This window comes from Zalophus californianus, chromosome 1 (genome assembly GCF_009762305.2).
Source record: "Zalophus californianus isolate mZalCal1 chromosome 1, mZalCal1.pri.v2, whole genome shotgun sequence".
Lineage (NCBI taxonomy): Eukaryota > Metazoa > Chordata > Mammalia > Carnivora > Otariidae > Zalophus > Zalophus californianus.
In genome coordinates, this window is record NC_045595.1 from 147,715,845 (window position 1) to 147,741,373 (window position 25,529).

Below are 25,529 nucleotides of genomic sequence, written 5' to 3' on the forward strand. Positions count from 1 at the left end.
AGATCTTCAAGGGGGTGAAAATATTTTAAATTCTCTACTGTTGCTAGTCCAATACCTGCCACACATGGTATTCAAGTATTTGGAGGTTGATACAAGAAATGCTCAGCTCAGTTTCCCATATGATGAAGGAGCTAATGAAATCATTTGTGATAGTTGGCACAGTTCCATGGAGACTATATACTTGCTAATGCTAACAATAATCTAACAGTTACCTAGAACTTACCATGTGCCAGTTCTAAGCGGTTTACCTGATCTAGTAATCAATCTAGTATCAACCCATCTAAGCCTCGTAGAAATCCCAAGACTAGATTCCTTGATCATCTCCATTTTCCAGATGAGGAAAATGAACCAGAGTTTACATAACTTGTACAAGATCACACAGATAAAGTAGCAGGGCTGGGATTCAAACTCATTTTGGCTCCAGAGTCCAAGCTCTTAATCATTATGATATATGGCCTCTCAATCCAGCATAAACACAAATATATATTTGTTACAACTTGCATATCAGTATGTAGCCTATGAATCAAAGGCTCTCGGCCAGGGTGTTTCCTTATATAAAAAGAATTAAGTTAATTCAGAAAATGTAAACAGAAGCAAACAACAGGAGAGACATGAAATTCCTTGGTCTCAGAGAATGTTTCTCATAAATCCTCTTAAAACAAAGAACAGTACACTCTTCCTTTCAAAGGGTGTGAAGCAGGGGGTTTAAGTGGCAACAAGTAAGTTGTGAAATTCTGGATATTCTTTGATTCAGGAACTCCATTTCTAGGGATTTATCCTAAGGAAGTAACGATGGGCATGCCAAGACTTAACTCTAAGACTATAAGCAATATTGTAAGTATTGCTTATAATAGCCAAAATTAGAAGCAACCAAAAATAGAGAGATTGAAAATTGAAAAAAAAAAACCCCTATTTATGCATGGTAAAATTGTGCATCTGGTGGTATGCTTGATAAACCAGCTCTTTGAATAAAACAAAAAAACCTTGATTTGTGGTATCTGGCTGATCTCAAGCTACCAATGGTTTATCAATCCACTCTCAAAACCTTGAATATTTAATAATCCCAACCTGAGCAGAGCTGGCTCCAGCATTTCACTGAAGGCATACAGAAAAACGTCATAGAAGTTGTTCAATACGTAATATGAAGAAAGTTTATAACACTATTATGTCATATTTCTGAACAAAAAAATACATACATGGGAAAAAAGGTTAAAAAGATTATTCAAAATGTCACTATGGTTATCTCTAGGTAATGAAATTTTATTTTCATTTATTTGTATTTCTAAATGCTTTCCCAACATTTATATATGATTTTTCTAGGGAAAAAAATAATCAAGGCTCTCTTTCCCAGTTACAATAATTTTTAAATACACTATTTTCAAAGGTATGTCTCAAATAAATAAATAAAAGAAAAATCCCTAGGTCTGCTCAGTGAAAGCAACTGCATGATCCGTCAGAAGTCGAGGAATGAAAAGATTCCTAACACCACATAAGAAGAGAAAGGTGAGTGGGAAAAAATATGCCCTCGCCACAGTGCATACTGATCTCCTGAGGAATAAATCACACGTCTCTGGTGGGGTAAACCATACATCCCGAGGGAAGGAAAGGGGGATGTGGGGAGTGGACATAGGTAAGCCCCAGGACAAAGATCAGTCCTCTGTAGAATCTGGTTCTAGAAAGATCTATTTCTTCACCCAAGGCTCGTCCTCATGCCTTTTCACTAAATTCTAAACCATTATATTAAATCAATACTAACACTTGTCGAGTTCAAGTCTTGTCTCCAGTGAAACACTTTGCAGCCATTAAAAATATACTGGAGGGGCACCTGGGTGGCTCAGTTGATTGAGCTTCCGACTCTTGGTTTTGACTTAGGTCATGATCTCAAGGTCCTGAGATGGAGTTCCGAGTCAGGTTATGCACTGAGCATGGAGTCTGACTGCCCCTCTCCCTCCCCCGCTGCCCCCCCCCCCTGCTAAAATAAGCCATTAAATAAAAAATCTAAAACACACACACACACACACTCTGGAAATGCCTCTACCTGGGAAGATGTTCAAAAGAATAAGTGAAATCAGATTATAAAGCAAAATGTAAAATATGAGCCCATTTATTAAGGGGGTAAACATATAGAAAAGGACATATGAAGTAGTTAAGTAGTTGTTTCGAGGTGGTTAGGGTTATGCTATAAAAGTTATACTTTCACAGTCTTTTTGTTTGCCTAACTTTTGATTTTTTTCTGTAGTGAGCAAGTTACCTTTAAGAGTAATGAGGAAAACAAAATAAAAGCAAAGGAGTCTTAAACAGGAAGAAGGATGCCACAACTTCCCTTATTGGACCCTGGGGGGCTGTAAAGCTCATGGAAAATGTAGGGGATTCCTAACTCCTACCCGTCTGACAAGTGAAAGTGAGTCATGCAGGGATCTCCCACTTCTCAAAGCAAGAATCCCCAGGGAAGCAGGATGTCTTCTGTTATAGAAAGCTTTTGCTGGAGCTGGGGGAAGGGGCGGGTAGGTAGGTCAGGGAAAGTTGAAGAGAGGAAAGAAAAAGAGCAAACAAAGAAACCAAGCCACCTGGAGGGCTTGTTAAAACAGACTGCTGGGTCTGAGTCAATGGGGCCAAGAATCTGCATTTCTAGCATGTTCCCCAGTGACCAACCTTCAAGAATTTCTGCTCTAAGTAGAGAGAGAAGAGAAAGAGGCACTGCACAGGCGTGAGACTGAGATCCAGAATTTGTGCGGTATTGGGAGTGTTTGCAATTCTTTTTTATTTTTTTTAAGATTTAGTTATTTAGAGAGAGAGAGAGAGAGAACGCGAGCACGTGCAAGGGGAGGTGGGGGCACGGAGGGGCAGAGGGAGAGAATCTCAAGCAGACCTCCCACTGAGCACGGATGCTCCACACTAGGCTCCACATGGGGCTCAATCTTACCACCCTGAGATCATGACCTGAGCCGAAATCAAAAGTCGAATGCTTGACTGACTGAGGCACCCAGGAGCCCCTGCAATTCTTTTTAACAGTGAGGCTTGGGTCCCCTTTGAAAAGATGCAAAATTATCCCTTTCTCCATGGGAGCAATATGGAGGTTCTAACAGTGGGAGGGCAGAAATTGGAAATGTCCCAAGAGCCTGTTACACCCAGGTGCTGTAAGGGAACACACACACACACGATCCTGCCCCCAAGGAAAGCAGATACCTGGCAACAGAAATGTTTTATGAGGTACTGTTTCAATCTAGCAGTAGAAGGGGTTTCCCTTCCTTTCAACATGACAGTTCCCTCACTGTGGTCACCAGGAAATGGAGAAAAAATGTGGAACAACCTGTTCTCTAACTCTGATCTTTGCTCTTTTGCCTGGCTGAAGCCAACCTGGCAGCCTTCTTGCTATCTCCCAGGTGTGACCAGGGCTCCCCTCCTTCCAGGAGCTTTAACACAGAAGGTTGCTGGTCAATCAGGAAAGATATCCTCCATTAGTCACTGAACACACCCGATGGGGAGCCAAGCTGCCCATGTTCCCTATCTACAAGGAATACCAAGATACTGGCCAAACCTCAGAACCTTGGAGGCTGCTGTGGGCAGCAGGTGGTGATTTTTATCTAGACAAAAACAGCCTAAAGAAGACCAGCAAAGCTTTGCATATGATGAATATGCAATAAATGTTGGCTGAAGTGAATAGAAAAATGTGTATCATTAGATCGTTAGCCAAAATCAAAGGGCAGCCAAGAAGAACTGGTGTGTTTTTATAAAAGGTAGGTTCTCAGGATCTGAACCTTAATACTGGTGCAGTTATGCTTCAATTCTTGTACCTTGTGTTTTCCCCCAGAGAAGAATAACTCAGGGATGCTTAGGATTCTTGCCAGTATCTTTTTTGGAACGCCCTTTCATGCAACACACACAGATTGTAATACTAGGAGTGTTATGTGTTTCTTTTTAAAATTGGTTTAATAAAAAGAAGGAAATCCCTATCATACTTCTAGATCACAAACTTTCTCCCCCCCCCCACCCAGTGACGATGCCACAGAATTGAGGCGCAGTTGACAATGGTTTGAACCAAGACCATTAAATTGTGTAGGAATGTAGATTTACAGTATTACCACCCAGAGGACCCCCAGATATTTAGGTGGGAGTTCCCTGAGGACAGAGTCTGTATCTAGTATTACAGTTACTATTACCATTAGTAGCTACCTTTTTTTTTTTTAAAGGACCTTATATGCCTGGTGCTCTGCTAAGCCCTTTACATATATCATCTTAACTAATCTTCACAACAGCCAAGCGGGAGCAGCACCATTACAATTCCCATCCCCCAGGACCTAATGCGGGGCTGGCAGGCAGTCAGCACATAAACATTTGTCAAACGAATTAAAACACTGTGTGTTATGTAAAAGCCAGTGACCACGTTCAAAGATAAAATGATAGGAATGCATTTCATTGGTTCATTTCCACCTGAAAGGGTACATTTCAAGAAAAGGGATAAGAAAAAAAGAAAAGTGCGGGGGGGGGGGGGGGGGGGGAGGGACCTTCTGAGTTCACTTGAGCCCGAGGGGAAAATGTGAACAGACATTTATTAAGAACACGTGCACAAGCTGCTCTGGGACAGACAGAGATGTGATAGTCTTCACCTTCCAAGGTCTTGGGACAGAAGAGCACTTCAAAGCAGACCAGGTAGGTCCAGTTCCAAATGGCTCCAGGCAATGCAGTCTCCCCCCCCCAACCGCCCCCCCTCCCCACAAGCTACAGATAATCGACAGTCAAACACCTAAATTCAAGTCTGGGGATCGCCTCTACCCTTCTCAGTTGGATCGACCTCGTCTGTGCCCATAGTAGGAGAAACCACATGTTCATGAAGACAATAATGGCATTGAGAAAAGAGCACAGGAAAAGGGCTCTAGTTCTGACCTGCTACTAAGTGGCTCTATCTCAGTTTCCTCCTCTATAGAAGAAGATCTGTTAAATGATCTCTAACTTTCCATGATTTAGCCCCTTCTGTTCAAGAAGCCCTCTCTTGGGTTTCAGATGCATGCTTTTTCTAGGGCCCTCCTTCAGGAAAGTCTGGGTTTGGTCTGAACGAGAGGGCAGGCCATGCGGCCACTCCCTCACTTAAAGAGGAGCAGCACTTCGAAGGATGAGGAATATCTTCAGGGCAGAAGAGACCAGCATCAAGATTCTCAGGGGGAACTGTCACGAAGAAGGAGAATATCAATAACACCTCTCCAGTGTAAGGTATGACTATAATAAGGGGCTTGGAAGTGAATCCCCAATGTTCACTTTTATTTTTTAACTTAAAATCATTTTGCATAAAAATACGGAGTCTGAATTTTTACCTTTTCATCCCACGTTAGGACTTAAGAACCTGTAGCACGTGGAACCATGGGCATGATGCCTACAGCATTATTGGTGATTGTGGGACCGACAGCCGTACCAGAGGAGGGATATTCGGCTTCCGTTTCCAATTTCCACCTCATCCCACCAAACCCATACACTCCTACTTCTACAAGGGACATACAACTGGCAGTCAGTACTGTTATCCAGGTAATAACTGATATCCTTCTTGCTACTCCCTAGTCAGAGAATCAGATAGGGGAAAGGAAACAGGATTTGGGTTGGGGACAGTCAAGTGTATGTGGTAATTCTCCCCATGTTAGGGTATCTCCCCAGAAGGCAGAAAAACCAAGAGATACACTGGAAAAACATACATGCTAAATGGGTGATTCCATTTTCCTTCTGATACAGGCAGGTCCCGGAATATGAAGAAATAAAAGAGTATGTGCATTAAGGTCCCAAGGATTTTGTGCCTTGAGTGGTGAATTAAGTCACTAATCGTAAATGTCACAAGGGCTTCTCTGTGAGGTTACTTACCAGCACCTTTCTAAAGGAACTTGATGTCATGCTTTCACACATTAAATTCAGTTTATAAAATAAGCTGTATTCATTTATAGGCCAAAGAAGAGACATTCACATCAAGTCATGAGGTCCCTGCGTAGTGATTCTGGGATAAGGTAGGGGGAAAAGAGAGCTTGCAGAATGAAGATGACTTGGGATGCCCTATGAAGCCCCATGGCCCTTACCCAGGCCCCAGGAAGTCAGAGTCAGGCTGGAACCCAACTGCCCTTGTGGTGACAAAGCCATGGGAATGTGATCCCAGCACCTCCCCTCTCCGCTGATTCAGTCCGGTTAAGTCACCGCTCCTTCCTCTCTTTACCTCTGAGAGACTCAGACGCCTGAATCGGGCACTTGCAGTGCAAATGGGGACACACAGGGCATATAGGCTTGAGATGCAGGGACAGTGATACAGTAATAAACAAATATAAGTAAACCCTGTGCACACTGTGGAGAAGCAGAGGAGGACAGTGATCAGGAAGGGTTTCCAAGAAGGGATTTTGGTCCACATACCCGGAGTTAATTACAAGTGAGTCCTAGAAAATTAAAAGCTCTAACACTGGCTTCTACCTAGCAAGGTCAGAAAAATGTCTGGGCTCCATGATCTTAGAAGTCACGAATTCCAGTCTGTAATACATAACTTAGCAACCTCCTGGTGATTTCAATTCCTTTTGGTCTCTGAAACAAGGTGCTTTTTAAAAATTTAAGATAACTGAAGAATCCAGAGCTGACCCACTTCTTCAGCCTTAAAGGAAAGTCTAAGTAGCCAGAGCAATCCTGAAACTTCCCACAAAGTGTGACATCAATGATTAATCAGCCTTCAGCCGCACACATGCTATTAGCTCACGTTTGGCCCTTTCTCACTTCCAAAAAGGCAGTTATAAATGTATTTGCTGTCTTTCTTCCTTTTCACCTCGTCTGTATTTCCATCTACCCCTGGTTTTCACTTTTCCTGCCCTTCAACCCCAATTTCGGGGGAGGGAAGAAAGATCACCTTGCACCAAACCCCTTGAACGTCCTCATACTCAATAGAACCAAAAACCGAGAGACGATAAGATAGTTGCTTTCCTCACTTCTCCAAATCAAAAGACAGGCTCAGCTAATCTCACCCACGTTTTCCTCAAATATGATATTTAAAGACCACGCAGGTACATCACTAAAACCTTGACTCTTAACCTCGTGCTAACAATCACAACCACTTAGGATTCACCAGAGAAAGTCCAGGATGCCTCACTTAGCTTTGGGTTGGTCAGAAAGAGCCAGAACATTCCACGTCCTGTTTTCCTCAGACTCCAGAAGGACTTTTCTTAGATTTTCCTCTGTCCTTGGAATTCTGAGTGACCGGAAGCCAGTTGGGAAAGGTTCCCTTGACTTGGGAACCATAGTGGTGGGTTCTGACCCACTAGCTTCAGAGTGCAGCTCCTGGAGCAGTAGGAGAGCCACGTTCTCTCAGGAGGAGAGAGAGAGAGGGGCCAAATAGCCAGCTGCCTCTCAACTATATTAGGTCTGTACAACCAGAGTAACTGGTTCAACTGAAAAGAGGCCGGCAGTCCCAGGCGGTGCTGCCCTCCATGCCAGCCAGCCTCTCAGACTTCCTGAGCCCTTCTCCGGGTGGCAAGAGGCACGTTTCTGGGGCTCTGGGCAAGGTGCTCAAACTCAGTGCAAGACCTTATCTTTGCAATCTGCTTCCGAAAAGAATAGATGCCTCCAGTCTGGGTGGAGACTTGGATCTCTCTTTTCTGTTAGAGCAGACCTAGAGAGCCTCGGGGTGGTGCCCCATACCTCATACACGATCGTGATCGCCCTGCCCAGCTGAGGCCAAGAGTTCTTTAAAGGGTGGCTAACTCACTGCCCACCATCTTCCTCAGATTTGAGCCCCAGGTTGCCATCTTCACATCTCACATCTGGGAAAGAGTATGGAGGAAAGCAGGAGAAGGTGACTAGGCACCCACCTCTCCTTCCCCTTTAAAGTAGCTTTCATTGCTTGGGTCTTTTGCTTCCCTCAATCTTCAGCTGAGGGTCATTGGTCTCCTGCTCTGGCTCCAGCTTCTGCAACACCCCCTTTCCTCCCACAACCCCTCTGCAAGCCACAGAGCCTGCAGCCACCACTTTCCTAGTCCTGCAGGCTGGAGGCAGCTCCCCCTCACCCCCCACCTCCTGGGCCCCCGGAGCGGGAGGGGCAGCCGGGGCCATACACAAAGCCAAGGGTTGAGAGACCCCAGGAGAATTCCTCTGCAGGCAAATTGGGGCTGCCACACATCTGGATTCAAGCAGGCCGCTGCAGGGGCTTTAGAAAAAGCTCTGCCCAAGTCCCCGAATTCTGCCTTTTGACAGGAAATGGGCTCCCAAGAAATCGTGCTCGGAAACCCTTCAGCCCTCGGAGTAATCCCACCCACTCAGATTCCCTTTGGCCATTTCCTGCTTCCTCTCCCTTTTATGTCCCCTTCCTTCCAATTCCCAGCCTTTGGTTTTCAATGTTACTGAACTAGGCTGAATTCTGGTGAGGGTCCCTGGCCCTCTACGATTCCTTCTCCATCTGAATTCTGGCTTTTGGAGCCGGCTACCACGAAGTTGCAGGCTGTTCTAATTAAACACAGAGATCGAAAGACTAACGCTGGCATTATGAACTGCAATGACTTGAGAAAAGGTCCTTCAAGTTTCATTAGTTGTTGTAGCCTTCTATCAGCTCAGGATGAAGAATGCGTCAGGGCTCTGCTCTGCGTGTGGTGTAGATGATGATGATGAGGGGTACTTGGGTGAGGTTATTTGTCGGGAACTCGGAGAGGAAGCTCCATCGGAACCTTGGTAGATGAGGAAGAGGACGGAGACTGGGGCATTGTCAAGGGGGTGGTCCAAGAGGTAAGATTTAAAAAGGGTGAATGTCAAGTGAGAGGCTACGTTCTCACTTCTAACCACACAGAAACAGAACCTCTCCTCCCCCACCCTCCAAGCTGAAATGTTAAAGCCATAGGAACGCTTTAGGAACATATGGGCACTCTGCCTAGGAAGGGCCCCATTTCTTTTTCAGGAGAGGCTCCACAATTAATAACCTTCTCTCTGTGGCCGTTCTCACCATCTTGTTTTGCAGGCTGATTTTGGGGAAATTAGTTGCTTCCTGCAATCTCAATAACATTAAAATTAGGAGAATAATTAAATACAGCCCTAATTGGGTACATAAAGAGTTCTTGGTTAATTAATGAGCCAAGCTCCCGCCCAGAGCTGCAAACCCAGCTAGTCTGCAAAAAGCCCAGGCAGAGAAAAACCCGCTCCAGTCCCCGAAGAAAATTGTCACTTGGCAAAAATAGTTCCTAGTGTAGAGACATGTGTCAAACACATTCCTATAGCTAAGAGTCACTCCTTAATCCCTCAGCTGAGATCCATATGTAAATGAGAGCAGGGTAGTGCGAGTCGGCCACTACAGGGACACAAAGCTGCGGGGAGGGGGGCGGCGGCCCCCCTGCACATCCCCCCATCCCCCTCCGCAGGCTGGCGTCCTGACATCCAAAGTCGCTGACAAGTATGTAACTGAGATGCCAAACTGCAGCTCAGCATCCAAGTCAGAAGCTCCCCGCGAGCGAGCCCGCTTTCTGCTAGGGACACTGACGCGAACGCGGGGCCCAGCGACCCCCCTCGGCCGCTCTCCCACCCCATCCCCCAACCGCCCCCACCCCTCCCTCGTACCCCGCCGGCCCAGGCGTTGCTAGAAGAAGTCGCGAACGCGCACAGCCACTCACCTCTGCACGGGAGGCAACAGCAGCACTTCGCGAAGAGCCACCCCAAAGAGGGACCTCGGGTGTAAGCCCGGTCGCCGCCCTTCATGCTGCCGCCTGGCCCCGGAGCTCCGGCATGGCCCGGGCCGCCAGCAGCCGGTGGGAGCGCGGCGGGCAGGAAACTTCAGCGCCGCGGCCGCGAGCCAGTCCCCTCCCTCCTCCCGGCCGGCCCGCCGTCCAGTCCCCGCCGCGCGGCCGCCGCTCTTTCTGGGAGCCCGAGCCACTTTGGGGAAGAGGGGCGGGGTGCCGGCGGGGAGGGAGGGCCTCAGGGGGCGGAGTTCCAAAGTCCAGCTGTGGGCCGGAGTCCCCGCCAGCGGCCGGGATGTGGACGCAGGGGGAGCGCCGGGGGCCGGGTCTGGGGTACGCACAGCCTCCGGCACACAACAGGTGCTTGTCCTTGTGTGCAGCTTCCCCTCCTCAGCGTTGGCTTAGCAAACACACCACCAGAGGAGGCCAAAGAGGTGGGAGAGGAGCAGATTTAGAAGGTTCAAGACTCAATAATGCTTTTTCTCTGTAACAGATGCCCCCCCCACCCCCCAGTCTTGGAACATGGACCGCTTCCTCTGCATTGAAAACACCTTCACTTAACTCTTTTCTTTCCCTCCTTTTACTACTTAATGCTAATAATGATAATAGCGCCTGAGTTTTTTTATAGGCTCCTGGCCTATAATGATGGTGTGCAAAAGCACTCTGGATTTGAAATCATAAGACCAAAATTCAAAGCTGTTTTGCTGCCTACTAACTGACCTCAGGCAAGTCACTTCACTTTTTTGATCGTCAAATTCCTCATTGAAAAAGTAAATAAATAAAAGAAGGAGAAAGGATTGTTATGTTAACAATTGGATTGTTAAAACAGGATTGCTAATAGAAGTTTAAAGACATATGCATGTAAGTACCTGTTAGAGAGACATTTAGTAGTTCCAGTTGGGTGAATGCCTACAGAGAAACTCCAAACATCTTACTTATGGTGGAGGAAGACTTCATTTACCATCTCCCCAACCACACTCCGTGGGTCTATCATTCCTTTCCTTATATCCCTAAGCTTTTCTTTTAAAAATATTTTTCATATTTCAAGGACACACTCACATCCCTCACTCGCACCATGAAGCCCACCTGCATCACATCCACTGGACCTTCCTATGAACCACTGTGTTTATCACTCACAGGTCATCTCTCCCATTTTTTTGTGCTCCAATTTGGGAAAAAAAGGGTTTCTGGAACCATACCACACACATAAAGTAGAGAAGGCCCATTGATCAGAAAAAAGGGAAGTTTGTGAGAGGATTAAAAAAAAAAAACAGAAGTTGATCACTCAGATAACCAATTCCCACCTACAATAAAGACAGCTAGGGGCCAAGCCTTTTAGGAGTTACCACGCTTTGGGGCTTCCTTTCTCAATTTGAACCATGTTTAGATCTAGGTGTTGCAGCATCTGCCACATGGTTGGAACACAGTAGATACTCAGGAGATAACAGCAGCACAACTTAATGAATAACACTAGCTAACATGTATTGAGCATTTATTTGTGCCAAGCAGTTTCCTAATTGCTTTCTATACATTGACTCATTTATGCATACACACACACACACACACACAGACACGCACACAAAACCCTTAAAAGGTAGGCTCCTCTTTTGTAACTGAGGAAACTGAATGAATGAACCATGATGAGGCTTTGATGGTTTAAGTCTAAAGAGAAATTCTAAAAACCTCCCCCCCAGAGGAACAGTAGAACCCAGAATCAAAATCCCACTTCTAGTCCTGCCACTGCCATTTCCCTGATAGCCTCTCCTGGCAAGGATTATATGAGAATCTCATTGTTGAGTAGGAAATGTGCCCCTGGTGCTCCACACACAAAATAGAGAAATAAAAGTTCAAATTGCTCATGCAGCCTGCACTCCAGATTTCTGATTTACTGATCATCCTGACTATGGTCAGTCTCATCCTGTAGGCCTGAATGAATTCAGGATTATAGTTATCCTGGGTTCCAGTTCTGACCTGTGGCAACCTATACATACTGTTGTCTAGTTCTCTCTTCCATATCACCAAAGACAAAAGCCATTTTGTTGTCCTTGCCAGCCCAGAGCAGAAAATTGGCTAGGACCTCAGCCCTTCTAAAAGTGAGCTTTATTTGCTTGCGATCCCCTGCATGGGGGCTATGATACAGGAGTCTATATTTGGTCTAGCCACCTAGTCCACCACTCTGGATAGTTTTGGGTCATTCTGACAGAAGTTGAAAGATGTTTCAAAATTGCTTGGTAACCACTTACTTTTTCACTTAAGTCTTCCGTCTGGGCCTTTGTGTTCAGGTAACACTGATCACTTTTCTGTCATAATCCTTTGCAAGAGGCTGATGACATCAGCTTGCAGAAACTAGCTTGAGTTAGATGTTTGTGGAAGACCTAGCCCTTACTTCAGAAATCAGGGTATGAGTAGACCCTAAAGTAGTCTTAGTCTCTCTGAAAAGAATCCATCAGGCATGTGTCCACAGGTCCTTATAACTTGAGAATCCATCCTCCTCTCAAAGGCATAAAACCATTAGGACCACCTACCCATCTTAAGTTGAGAGGGTCAACACATTTTGGCCATCCTGGAGATGCACTCAGGGTTGGGCACCAATAACTCAGAGTCCCATTGCCATCCTCATGTGCCTTCCAGAATGAGACCAGTGACGTCTACAATCCAACAAGGAAGTCTTGAACACCACTGGGACATTGACCAGTTGCAGACTTATTCTATATTCAGCAAATACTTATTGAATGCCTACTATGTGCCAGGTTCTGTTCTAGGTACTAGGTCTACATTGGTAAAAAAAAAAAAAAAAAACAATCCCCCAGCCCTTGGGGAGCTAGCTGCTAAGACAGACGCATCATGAATGTGAAAGAAAAGGGAATCAACATCAGATATGTGACCAGGTTTTGAGTTGAGGGATTTAAGAAAATAGATGCCTGATTCTTCTAACCTGTATCTAGGTGTTTTATGGTAATATCCTCAGGACAATCTAAAGGGTAGGGTAGGGCAATGGTTATTGAACACTGGTGCTTATAGAATCATAAGAGAAGCTTTAAAAAAATCTAGGCATTCATGTATGAAAAACTCACAGCTAATATCATATTCAGTGGTAGAAAATCTGAGAGCTTTCCCCCTAAGATCAGGAACAAGACACGGATGTCCACTCTCATCATTTTTATTCAACATAGTACTGGAAAGTCCTGGCCATAGCAATCAGACAACAAAAAGAAATAAAAGGCATCCAAATTGGTAAAGAAGAAGGAAAACTTTCACTATTTGTGGATGACATGATACTATATGTAGAAAACCCTAAAGACCCCACCAAGAAACGATTAGAACTGATAAATGAAATTTCGTAAGGTTTCAGCATACAAAACCAATATACAGAAATCTGTTGCATTTCTACTAATAATGAAGTAGCTGAAAGAGAATTAAGAAAATAGTCCCATTAACAATCGTTCCAAAAATAATAAAATATCAAGGAATAAACTTAGCCAACGAGGTAAAAGATCTGTACTCTGAAAACTATAAAACACTGATAAAAGAAACTGAAGATAACACAAACAAATGGAAAGATATTCCATGCTCATGGATTGGGAGAACAAATATTTTTTTTAAAAGATTTTATTTATTTATTTGAGAGAGAATGAGAGATAGAGAGCACGAGAGGGAAGAGGGTCAGAGGGAGAAGCAAACTCCCTGCTGAGCAGGGAGCCCGATGTGGGACTCGATCCCGGGACTCCAGGATCATGACCTGAGCCGAAGGCTGTGAGAACAAATATTTTTAAAATGTCCATACTATCCAAAGCAACCCACAGATTTAATGTAACCCCTGTCAAAATACCAGCAGCATTTTCCACAGAACTAGAACTAATAATCCTAAAATTTGTATGGAACTACAAAAGACCATGAATGGCCAAAGCAACCTTGAAAAAGAAGAACAAAGCTGGAGGTATCATAAACCCAGATTTCAAGATATACTACACAGCTGTAGTGATCAAAACAATATGGTACTGGCACAAATATAGACACATAGATCAATGGAACAGAACAGAAGCCCAGAAATAAACCCATGATTATATGGTCAATAAATCTTCAACAAAATAGGCAAGAATATGCAATGGGAAAAGGTCTCTTCAACAATGATGCTGGGAAAATTGGACAGCTACATGCAAAAGAATAAAACTGAACCACTTGTTTTACACCATACATGAAAATAAACTCAAAGACCTAAATGTAAGACCTGAAACCAAGCAAATCCTAGATGAGAACACAGGCAGTAATTTCTTTGACATTGGCTGTAGCTATATTTTTCTAGATATGTCTCCTAAGACAAAGGAAATCAAAGCAAATATATATTGGGAATACATCAAAATAAAAAGCTTCTGCACAGCAAAGGAAATAGTCAAAAAACAAAGACAACCTACTAAATGGGAGAAGATATTTGCAAATGATATAGCTGATAAGGGGTCAGTATCCAAAATACATAAAGAACTTATGTTCTTGAGGATTAAGGGGACACCAAAAAACCCCACAAATAATCCAATTAAAAAATGGGCAGAAGACATGAACAGACATTTCTCCAAAGAAGACATACAGATGGCCAACAGACATGTGAAAAGATGCTCAACATCACTCATTATCAGGGAAATGCAAATCGAAACTACAATGAGATATCACCTCACACTTGTGAGAATGGCTAGAATAAAAAACACAAGAAACAACAGGTGTTGGCAAGGATGTGGAGAAAAAGGAACCCTTGTGTACTGTTGGTGGAAATACAAACTGGTGCAGCCACTATGGAAAACCATATGGAGTTTCCTCAAAAAATTAGAAATAGAATTATGATATGAACCAGTAATTCCACTAATGGGTATCTACCCAAAGAATACAAAAACACTAATTCAAGAAGATATATGCATCCCGAAGTTTACTGCAGCATTATTTCCAATGGCCAAATTATGGAAGCAGCCCAAGTGTCCATCAAGAGATGAATGGATAAAGATGTGGCATATATATATATACATATATATATATAGAGAGAGAGAGAGAGAGAGAGAGAAAGAGACAACGGAATATTACCCAGCCATAAAAAGAACGATATTATGCCATTTGCAACAACCTGGACTGACCTAGATGGTATAATGTTAAGTGAAATAAGTCATTCAGAGAAAGACAAGTATCATATGATTTCATTCTACCAGAGGGGAGATGGGGGCATGGGTGAAATAGGTGATGGGGATTAGAGAGCACACTCATGATGCACACTAAGGAATGCACAGAATTGTTGAACGGCTATACTGTACACCTGAAACTAATATAACACTATGTTAATTTTACTGGAATTAAGATAAAATAATTCTAGGCATTAGATTTGTTGCTGTTGTTGTTGTTCCTAAGGCTCCACAGGTGATTCCAGAGTGGAACTAAGTTTAAGAATTGATGCCTAGGTCTTCCTCCTCCAATCCCCTGGAGATTCAGATTAATTCACTCTGGGTGCATCTCGACTTCAGTAGTTTTAAAAATTCCCCAGGTATTTGTACCATGTAGCATAATTTGGGAACCAGTAGTGTAATGTCATGGTTTGCAGACTTGAGTGTGTATCAGAATTACCTGGAGGGTGAATTAAAGCACAGATTACTGGGCTCTATTTCCATCCAGAGTTTCTGATTCAGTAGGACTGGGGTGGGGCCTGAGGATTTGCATTCCTATAGGTTACCGGTTACCTGGGAATGCTGATGTTGGTACAGGGGCCACACTTTGACAACCATTAATGTAGAGAATTTTCCCCATGTGTTTGCAATCTATGCCCCTTCTTTCTGTAATAGTATCTTGGTTTTTCTTTGAGGAAGCAGCTCTCCTCCATTCTCAGACCATGTTTTTGGGTATTCCTGACATCCTTCCCTGTCCACCCTCCACTCCAAGGATGGGTCCATGACCTGGGCTCAGCCAGCCAGTCAGTCAGTCACAGGGACTGATTCAAATTTCACACATGACCCAATTTTAGCCAAGGAGCATAAACCATGAGAGCTTAGCAAGAAGTCCTGGGATGGCAGCAATCTCTTCCCACAAGATTTCTATGTTGGTGGAATTTCTAAGTCAGCCTGAAGCAGCTGGAGACCATCTGGCCATAAGCACATAGGAAGAAGCTGCCTGAGAATAAAGTCAACTTGGAGGAAAGAGATAAGAGAGCCAGAGCCAGAGACAGAGATGAGAGACAAAGAGAGACAGAAAAACAGACAAGTTGGGGGAGAGGTCTGATGATATTATCTGAATAACTAGATACGCTTTTTTTCCCCAAAGGCTTACTGCACCCTGGACTACACACACCCAGATAAACTCCTTTTTGCATAAGGCAACTGAATGTCTAATTTCAGGGTTTCAAACACCTACCCATCCATTCCCAAAGTTCAGGCTAAGAACTCCTGAGCTATAGCATATACCTTTAGAGTGTTCTTAGTTTCCAAACAGATGGCTGAGCCTCATTCTTATTTGGCAGACTTTGTCTTAGTGAGGCCTCCTCCAAAGTCCATTTTGCACAAATTAGGCTTTCTATCCACTTGTGTGTCCACTTTATGTCTCATCTGCATTCCGCACCACAGTGAACCCCAAAGAATTCCCACTGGTCTCAGCCTGCAGACCTCCTGGGCCTGGTATACCATAATGCGGGGCCTGGGACCAGGAACTAAAGGGACTGCCCTCTCCTCCATATCAGCCACAGGCTTCAGTAACACTGGATGGTGACCTCAGGCATATGCCCTCTCCACCGACAGACAGATGTCCAATTTTGTCCTTTAGGCTTCTTCTCTTCAGATTTACAGGCACAGAGTTTTTCAAAATCACCTCACTTTAGTGTGAGCTCAGCCCAGAGACGTTGTCCCACCTCAGGTCAAGTAGAGCGCACACCTTCTACAGACCATGCCTGTCTAGGCTCCGTCTGGGCTGCAGACATGGGCCCCCGGTGAATGTGGAGACAGGCCCTGCTTTCCTCCTGCCCCCTGGCCAGTCCAGTCCTGTGCCTGCCTTTTCCTACTCTAGCAGGGACTCTCACTTCTAGCGCCCACTTCCAGATTCTGATCCAGATTCAGATCTACGGGAGATTTCAGCGTCAAGTCAGGGCTAAGAACCAGTGACCTTGGGGCTCATGGTCACCTACACCCTGGGATTACTTCCTGCATGGTTGATGCAGAGTTTAGAGACACCGGCACTTGGATGTTTTGAATTCCTCAAGCTCTGACAACTAGCCCCTTCATTCATTCTTCCGCTGCCTGTTATTCTCTCCAGGGGCTAATTGCAGGTCCCTTAATCCTCATCTTCCCGGTGTGGACTTCTGACCTCTGCACTGCCTGATTGTGGATGCCAGGGTGGTTCATAATTTTTCCCCAATTATCCCATCCTGATTTCCATTTATGACTGTGGCTTAAAACTCTAAGATGGTTACCGATTGTTTATTCAGCAAATGGTTGGTTTTTGAACAACTACTATCTGCAAGTCACTTAGCTCAACTGTATACGGGGATTTGGGAAATTTATATGGGAAAGAGAAATTGGATAATATATGTACCCTGAGCAAAGACAAAGAAGAAATAGGTGAGTTCTGGGAGAAACAGTTGGTTCAATTTTTTTTTGTTGTTGTTGGCAGAAACGGGGAACTGGAGGCAGACCATGACTGGGCACAGGTCGAGGTTTTGTCTTTATGTGAAAAACAGGAATTGAGATAATCATCACCAGTAACCGGAAACTCTTCAGATTAGAGATTGGAGGTGCAAAGTGTGCATTACTTCTCTATTTGATTTGAACTCCAAATAGCTCTTACAGAACTATATAATGTCCGCATGGGTAAATATTCCCAGGCAGTGTGTGCCATTTTAATAGTAATGTCTACAGAAAAAGGCATGACTGCCAGCATTTGCACAGTAATCTCTTCTCTTTTAGTGTGGTCTCACCACTGCACCATTGCTGGCCCTCTGGGGGCCACAGACTCCAATGACGAAAGCATCCCTAAGCTCATCCTGGATATGTAAATTTAGGGTTCCTCCGTGCTTGCCCACCTGACACCTGTCTGCCTGCCTCTGACTCACACTCAAGAACAGGAAGCCCCAGCATATCCTCTCAACCCTCCTCTTGGTTTTCAGGAAGAAAGTCTCACTGATCACTCTGGTCTGAACCAGGCCCAGGTAGGGAGGGGGAGGTCTAGGTCATACGGAGGAAATCAGTGGGATTTCACTGAGGACCCAGAACAGCCAACATTCCTGTCCCCTAGGGACAGAGGTAGAGCTGCGGGCAGCCAGGACGTGTTCCTGGAGATTTGTGCTGAGCAGCCGCCTGAGCTCGGGCGGAGAGACAGGCTCTTTATCAAAGTAAAGATGACTGATGCTGTGGAGTTGCTAAAAACAAACCCTTCCAGGTTTTATCTACTTCCAGAAATGCTCACTTCTAAGTAGGTCAAAGTGTTCCTGAAGTAGGGCAGTAGCAAGTGCCAGTCTATCGCTTTGAGTTCCAATTCAGGGCGGCTTACCGTCACTAAGCGGCCACCACAAGGGATGGCACTTGGAGTCCGACCCTCAGTGCCACCTTCCCTCCTGCTCTCCCGTGTGGGAGGGGCAGCTGCAGCAGCTGGTAGACTCACAGGGCCCCAGGCCAGGCAGACGTTTCCCATATATCAAGTGCAAAGTGGATTTTGCCTTGACGTAATTCAGGTCAGTTTATTGAAGATTTCAGTAACAAGAGGGATGTGGAAGACACTGCCCATCCCAAATAAATGTGAGGTACTTAGTCCATGTGTCCCCAGAAAAGACTTCCCGGGAAACAGAAATGCAAAGATTTCCTCAGTTAAAACTCCTGACATCAGAACACTATTCCCTGTTCCCAACCTCAAGCTCCTGCTAAAGCTTAAGTCAGCTTCCACTACAGTTTTTAGGAGATGGAGAACAAAGTGAACCTGGTGCTTCACACACAAACTCCTCAGAAGTCCTTGATGCATGGTCTCCCTCCCACCTTTCCTTCCATCCTTCCTTCCTTCCTTCCTTCCTTCTTTCCTTCCTTCCTTCCTTCCTTCCTTTCCTTCTTTCCTTCCTTCCTTCCTTCCTTCCTTCCTTTCCTTCCTTCCTTCCTTCCTTCCTTCCTTCCTTCCTTCCTTCCTTCCTTCCTTCCTTCCTTCCTTTCCTTCCTTCCTTCCTCCCTTCCTATAAATACTGAGAACTTCTTATATTCCAGCCACTGTTCTAGATGCTGGGGATAGAGTAGTGAACAAAATAAACAACACCCCAGCACTTGTAGGGGGAACCGAGGGGGTGGGGCAGTGGGAGGAACAGACAATAAATGTTAAAAAATGTTGCTGTGTGGTGATAAATGCACTGAGGAGAGTACAAGAGGGAAAGGGTACACAGTGCGATGGGAGAGGGTGGGAATTAACCAGGTGACATCTCAGTGGAGATGCGCAGGACGTGTGGCAGCCAGCCGTCCAGGTATCTGAGGACCTGCAGGGTCCGGAGGGTCCCAGGCAGCAGGAACCAAAGGTGTGGGTGCTGGGGAACATGTGCGTGGCTTGACCCGGGAGTAGCTCCGTCAGGCAGGCTGGTCGGGAGAGTGGGAGGATGTGCTAGGAAGAGTATGGCCCCGCCAAACCTGTCCACATCCTAATCCTGGGCACCTGGAAATGTTACCTTACACGGTAGCAGACACTCTGCAAATGTGATTCGGTTAAGGACCCTGAGATGGGGGGTTGTCCTGGAATATTCCTGAAACTCCATCCTGTGAGGGCTCCCAGACTGTTGGTCAATAACCACTGAACCATTTCTGGCCCAGCCCATTGAGGCATGATATCCCCACATCAACCCCAACCCTTGACATCTCAAACCACCCTCCATCACACAGGTCAGCCCATCTCAAGAGTGTGACCTGAACGCTTCCTTCAATGACCACAGTTCATCACTGAAAGGGAACAGATCACTGAGAGGGGCAAGCCAGGGAATAACTTTGAATTTTCAGTTCAAATATATCAGATAGGATCTCAACCCTCTGGGTAGAAGGTAAAAGAAAGTTAGAAGAGAGGAGTAAACCATTATTTGGGGGGGGGGTGTGAAATCACAGATCCAGACAGACCTGCTGTTAGTAGCCTGGGGGAAGGGCCCAGGATAAGCCAGGAATAGAAACTGAGGGAAGCGGGCTGCAGACTAGAGACAATACTAGGGCCTTTGCAGAACTTATGCATGGGGGGCGCCTGGGTGGCTCAGTTGGTTAAGCGTCTGCCTTCGGCTCAGGCTGTGGTCCCAGGGTCTTGGAATCGAGCCCCATGTAGGGCTCCCTGCTCAGCCAGGAGTCTGCTTTTCCCTCTGCCTCTCCCCCCCGCCCCAGGCCCATCGACTTGTTCTCTCTTTCTCTCTCTCTCTCTCGCTCACTCTTTTTCTCTCAAAAAAATAAATACAATCTTAAAAAAAAAAAAAAAGAACCTATGCATGAAACTAGCAACTGAACCTTGACTCTGTGAACAGCCCTGGAAAGGATTCAGGCTGGAAACACCCTAAACTCAACTCTATGGAGCTATCAGGACTGGAACAAAGGACAGGTAGGGAGACTAACATTAACTGACCTCTGGTCCTAGGCTGGGAAGTCTAACACAAGGGAAGTAAATACTGTTGCCCCTTTTTATAGACTTTGAGGATCTTGCCCACGGATACAAGCCGGATTCAGACCCAGGTCTTCACGTCAGGACCTGCGGTCCCTCCGCATCTGTCATTGTTCATCTCATGGCCTGCTGCTAGGATCCGTGGCAAAGCCTTGTGGTAGCCAGGCCTCTTGTTTCATTCTAAACAGCCTGTGTACACGACAACATGACTAACTTTAAGTTTAAAAGCATTTTCACTGGGGCACCTGGCTGGCTCAGTCGGTAGAGCACGTGACTCTTGATCTCAGAGTTGTAGGTTTGAGCCCCATGTTGGGTGCAGAGATTGCTTAAAAAAAAAATCTAAAAAAACAAAAGCATTTTTATTTAACACTGCCCCCATGACCCTTCCGGCAACTCTGAGATCTAGGCGTCTTTATCAGCTTCCCTTTGCACAGGTGTGGAAACTAAGATAAAGAGTGGCTTTGCACTCATTCCCCACCAGTCCTCTTCCTAGACCACCTGGCTCCCTGAGAATTAAACCCTCACTCGTTTCCTCAAGGATGTGTAAGGACACTTCTAAGAAAAAGATGGATGATTGTAAGACATTAATTGAACCATCTCACATTACTGATATTCAACCATTTTTGACTAACAAAATGCCAATTTCCTGTGGTTCAACCTAACAAATTAGACCTTAAAATGAAGATACTGATGCCAAGCAGAGACAGATGAAGCATAGGACACCTAGGTTCCTCACTTTGGGTTACCAAGGATGCTCACCTGATATGGAGAGAAAAAAAGCAGACATCTTTAGGGCTGGAGGGGACCCTACAGGTAACTCAGGAAGATAGGGATGAAGGGTAACACAAATGCTCTTTTAGAATAAGCAGCAATATGAGTGACTGTAGGGAATAATCAGGAAGAAAGACGAGCCCATAGAGAGCCTCCGAGTAGAAATCGGTCGCCTCTAAGCTGTGCCCAGAGAGAAGGAGACCAGATCAGAGGTGCACATGAGGGACTGGGGAGCACTGGACGTGCAGGGGTGAAGCCAGACAGGTGCAAGTTCCTAAATCCAAGGATGGCTAAGGGGACTTCTAAAATCACACACACACAATCACTTTAAACAAGATAGGATTGTTGAATTTAATCCAAAATGTTTTGTTCTGCTCTAAGGAATTAATAAAAGATGTACACAGAAAAGGTACAGAAAAACTGTACCTTAGGAAAGAAGTGTCTAACATTTTATATGCAAATTACTTTGTTCTAGATAAAAATCAGGAGATGCAGCTCGAGTATTAGGGGGGACTGGAGAAAGGAGAACAGGAGGAGGGGTGGGCAGGAAGCATCTGGATTTCAGCACAAAGAGGAATTCCTTACCATTAGAATTATACTAAAATGCAGCAGGCTTCTTCTAGAAGTAATGAGTTCCCAGTCCCTGGGAGTGCTCAAGTAATGCTTGGCTGGACTGTCAGAGACATTCAGAAGGGGCTCCCTATATTAGGGAGAGAGTGAACCAGAGGACCTTTAGTGTGCTTTCCAATTCTAAGATTCCAAGAGTCCATAAAAGCCAATGTTCTGAAGTGAAATGAAATCTAATCAAGGACCACTTTTATTCAATTATAAAAAGAGAAATTTTAATTCTAACTTCTAATAATTCTGAAAAATGACTAGGAACTCCTTTTAGAATCTCTACCAATGCCTCTCCATCTATCTTAACACACACTTTTCTTTGAGAAGTATCAGTATGCAAGTTTGTTACATTTCTCACGCAAATGCACTGATTTTTGGTTTCAGGTATTCTTTATGGACAACTTCATGGCCATTTTTCACTGCAAACATATTATATTCAGCTATGTTATTCTTAAACACGATTTTATGGGTTAGCCTGGAAACCCATTCCCACCCTACTCTCACGTGTATAATTCTGTTGTAGGAGAAAGTGAGTTCTGGTTTCCAAAGGGGTTCCCCCACAGCTGCTCGGTTAGGGGTGCAGACCAGCAGCTACAGTTTCAACATGTTACTTCGTACCTGAAAGGAAACGTCTGGGATCTATTCATCCTCCAGTTATTTTTCCCCGCTTGCCGTGGTGAATCCCTGTGGGTAGGCATATGGCGTCAACTAAAATCTGAGCGTGGCTGCTCTTAATGCAGACTCGCACTGAAAGCTAAGAGAGGGACTTTTGGCGGACTCTCCAGTCAGCAGGCAGGAGGAAACTTTTAGTCTCTGGATCTGACAGCAGAGGGGGTAGGAAAGGCCCATTTTGGTTCCTGGCAGCAGAAAGTACAGGAAGTTCCCATCCTGCAGAAAATCTGCTGGACAGGCTGGACCAGCCCCAGGGTTAGGCCGGCCCCTATCAGAAGTGGCCCCGGTTCGGCCTACTGTCCGGAGGGCTGATCAGAGTTTTTCTGCTCCAGCCGGGCACACCGGGACCTTTCTGGCTGGCAAGGCACCCACAGGATAAAATCCCTCTAGGGAGAGAGCACACGAGGCCCGGGGTGGGAGGGAGAGTGAGAGAGAGCAGTGAGTCTGGCCACCTCTCTCTAAATGCTCATCCAGCTCTACTGGTTGATAAAGGGCAGCCTCGTCAGAGGGAGGCACAGTGAACCTGAGTGCCTGTCTCAAGTGTCTTCAGAGTTGGGAGGCCACAGAGCACCCTGATGAAGAGGGAGACCTTGGGAAATGGATGGACCTGGCTGCAAATCGAGGTCCACCTCGTAAGTCACGTAAGCTCGTGACTTGGGGCAAGTTACCTAATCCTTCCAAGACTCACTTTCCTTGTCTATAAAATGAGAAAATAGTGTTGTTACTCGTATTAAGGCACTAACCCAGAAACCTGGTCCACAGGAAGACTCAATTAACATCAAGCGTTTTTATGAGTTGGCTACAAACTTAATATATAGCACCACAGACTCGCTCAGCATCTTCAGGCTGTTGGTACTATGTGCCTCCAGAGCCCAAGTGTTTGGCACTGTTCTGTACCTTCACACCCTCCTCAGCCCGGGCAAGCTGGTTCAGAGGCCAGCTGGGTGATGACAGAGAAATCATCAGGACACCCATGGGATAGCACTCCCTGTGAAGAGGCCAGAGTCACCCTGGGCCACTGGCCCTTTCCTCCAGGACATCGGCTCATAGGGTTCACCTCCCTGGCCTAGGTTTTGCTAAGCAAAGAGGTCTTTCCTTATAGCTTCTCCAGGCGTGCAGCTGAAGCCAGCGAAGAAACCATGCAGGAAAGGAAAAGGAACACAGATGTCTTATGTAGATGCACAGAGAAACATCTAGACTGGTTTTTGGAGCCTGGGGCAGAGGCACCCAGGACCTATGCTTTTTTTTTTCTTCCATTTAAACCATTTTTAAGTATACAGTTCAGTGGCTTTAAGTCACAACACGCCCATTGTTGTGTGACCACCATCACCATCCATCTCCAGAACTTATTTCACCTTGCAAAACTGAAACTCTGTCCCCATTAAACACTAACTCCCATTCCCCCTCTCCTTTTTTTTTTTTTTAAGATTTTATTTATTTGAGAGAGAGAGAATGAGAGAGAGAGAGAGCACATGAGAGGGAGGAGGGTCAGAGGGAGAAGCAGACTCCCTGCTGAGCAGGGAGCCTGATGCGGGACTCCATCCCAGGACTCCAGGATCATGACCTGAGCTGAAGGCAGTTGCTTAACCAACTGAGCCACCCAGGCGCCCCGCCCCCTCCTTTCAGCTGCTCATAACCATCATTCCACTTTCTGTTTCTATGAATTTGACGACTCTAGGTACCTCATGTAAGCGGAACCATACAGTGTCTGTTCTTTGGTGATTGGCTTATTTCACTTAATATAATGTCTCCAAAGCGTATCCATGTTGTAGCAGGTGTCAGATTTTCCTTCCTTTTTAAGGCTGGATAATATCCCGTGCTCATGCATATAGCACATTTTATTTATCCCTGTAGCCGCTGACGGACACTAGGGCTGCTTCTACCCTTTCAGTGTTGTGAATGGTGCTCCTGTGAACACGGGTGTGCAACAATCTCTCTGAGTCCTGCTTTCAATTCTTTCAGATGTATAGTCAGAAGTGGAATTCTGGATCGCACAGTAACTCTATATTCAGTTTTTTAGGAACCCCACACTGTTTTCCACAGCAGGGGCCCCATTTTACATTCCCACAGCAGGGCACAGGGGTTCCAATTTCTCCACGTCTTCACCAATGCCTGCTATTTTTCTGTGGTCTTCAATTTTTAAAAAATTTTTAAAGATTTATTTATATATTGGAGAGACAGAGAGAGAGCAGGGGGAGGGGCAGATGGAGGGAGGAAATCTGAAGCAGACTCCGAGCTGAAGGCTGAGCCCGACGTAGAGCTTGATCCCAGGACTGCGAGATCATGACCTGAACCAAAACCAAGAGTGGGCAGCTCAACTGCCTACGTCGCCCAGGTGCCCCAATTTGCTGTTTTTTTTTTTAAATAATAGCTATCCTAATGCATATAAAACGGTATCTCATTGTACTACTGATTTGCAGTTTCCTAAATTGTTAGTGATGCTGCCCATGTTTTCATGTGCTTATGGGCCTTTTGTATATCTTCTCTGGAGAAATGTCTAGCGAGTCCCTTGCCCATTTTTAAATCAAATTGTTTGTTTGTTGTTGTGTTGTAGGGGTTCTTTATATAACTTGCAGATTAATCCCTTCCAATTCATCTTTACTATCCCCTAGCAGAGGGGGCCAACCCCCTAAAGCAGGGACTCTCAATACTCATGGAACATCAAAATTACCAAGGAACCAAAGAAATACTGATGCCCCAGGACCTTGGTGGTGCTGAATTAACTGGTCTGGGGTGGGGGTCTGAGGCATCAGAAGACTTTTAAAAAGTATCTTCCGAGTGGTTCTCAGATGTAACCAGAGTTGAAACCCATGGGAGGTGCTGCCCTCCCCGCCTCACTGCTCAAAAAGTGAGAGGGGATAGATTAGGAGAGGAATGACGAGGTCCCACAGCGCCCACACCCAGTGAGGGGGGTAGCAAAGTCATAGGAAAGGCCAGGCCCCCGCTTGGTCACATAGCCCTATCATCAGCCCTGCCGCAGATATATCAGGAGGAAACAACCATCCACTGTCTCTGGAGAAGGGACAGGAACGAGAGACAAGAGAGAAGCCTCGAGCTGCCTGCCAGCCTGGTGGGCAAAGTGTGTGCTGGAGAACTCTGGGCTGTGAGGTGGGAACCTTGGTTCTACCCCAGCTTTGCCGTCAACTTTCTCTGTGGCTTCTGAGAAGTCACCTCGCTCTCCTGTGCCCAAGAGTG

General features: G+C 45.5%; 1 protein-coding gene across 22 annotated transcripts in view; it reads right to left on the reverse strand.

Moving 5' to 3' along the window:
* Window positions 1–25,529, reverse strand: part of KALRN (kalirin RhoGEF kinase) — a 646,977-nt gene that overhangs the window by 108,287 nt on the left and 513,161 nt on the right. For 6 of the 22 annotated variants that reach the window (XM_035724520.1, XM_035724526.1, XM_035724524.1 and 3 more), the window contains exon 1: window positions 9,600–9,684. The exons of 15 other annotated variants lie outside the window; for them this stretch is intronic. In XM_035724520.1, coding sequence (XP_035580413.1) covers window positions 9,600–9,684 — 85 coding nt within the window. Of the gene's footprint in view, window positions 1–9,599; window positions 9,852–25,529 lie in introns of those variants that run through there. One more of the 22 variants, XM_035724512.1, reaches the window with a different exon arrangement.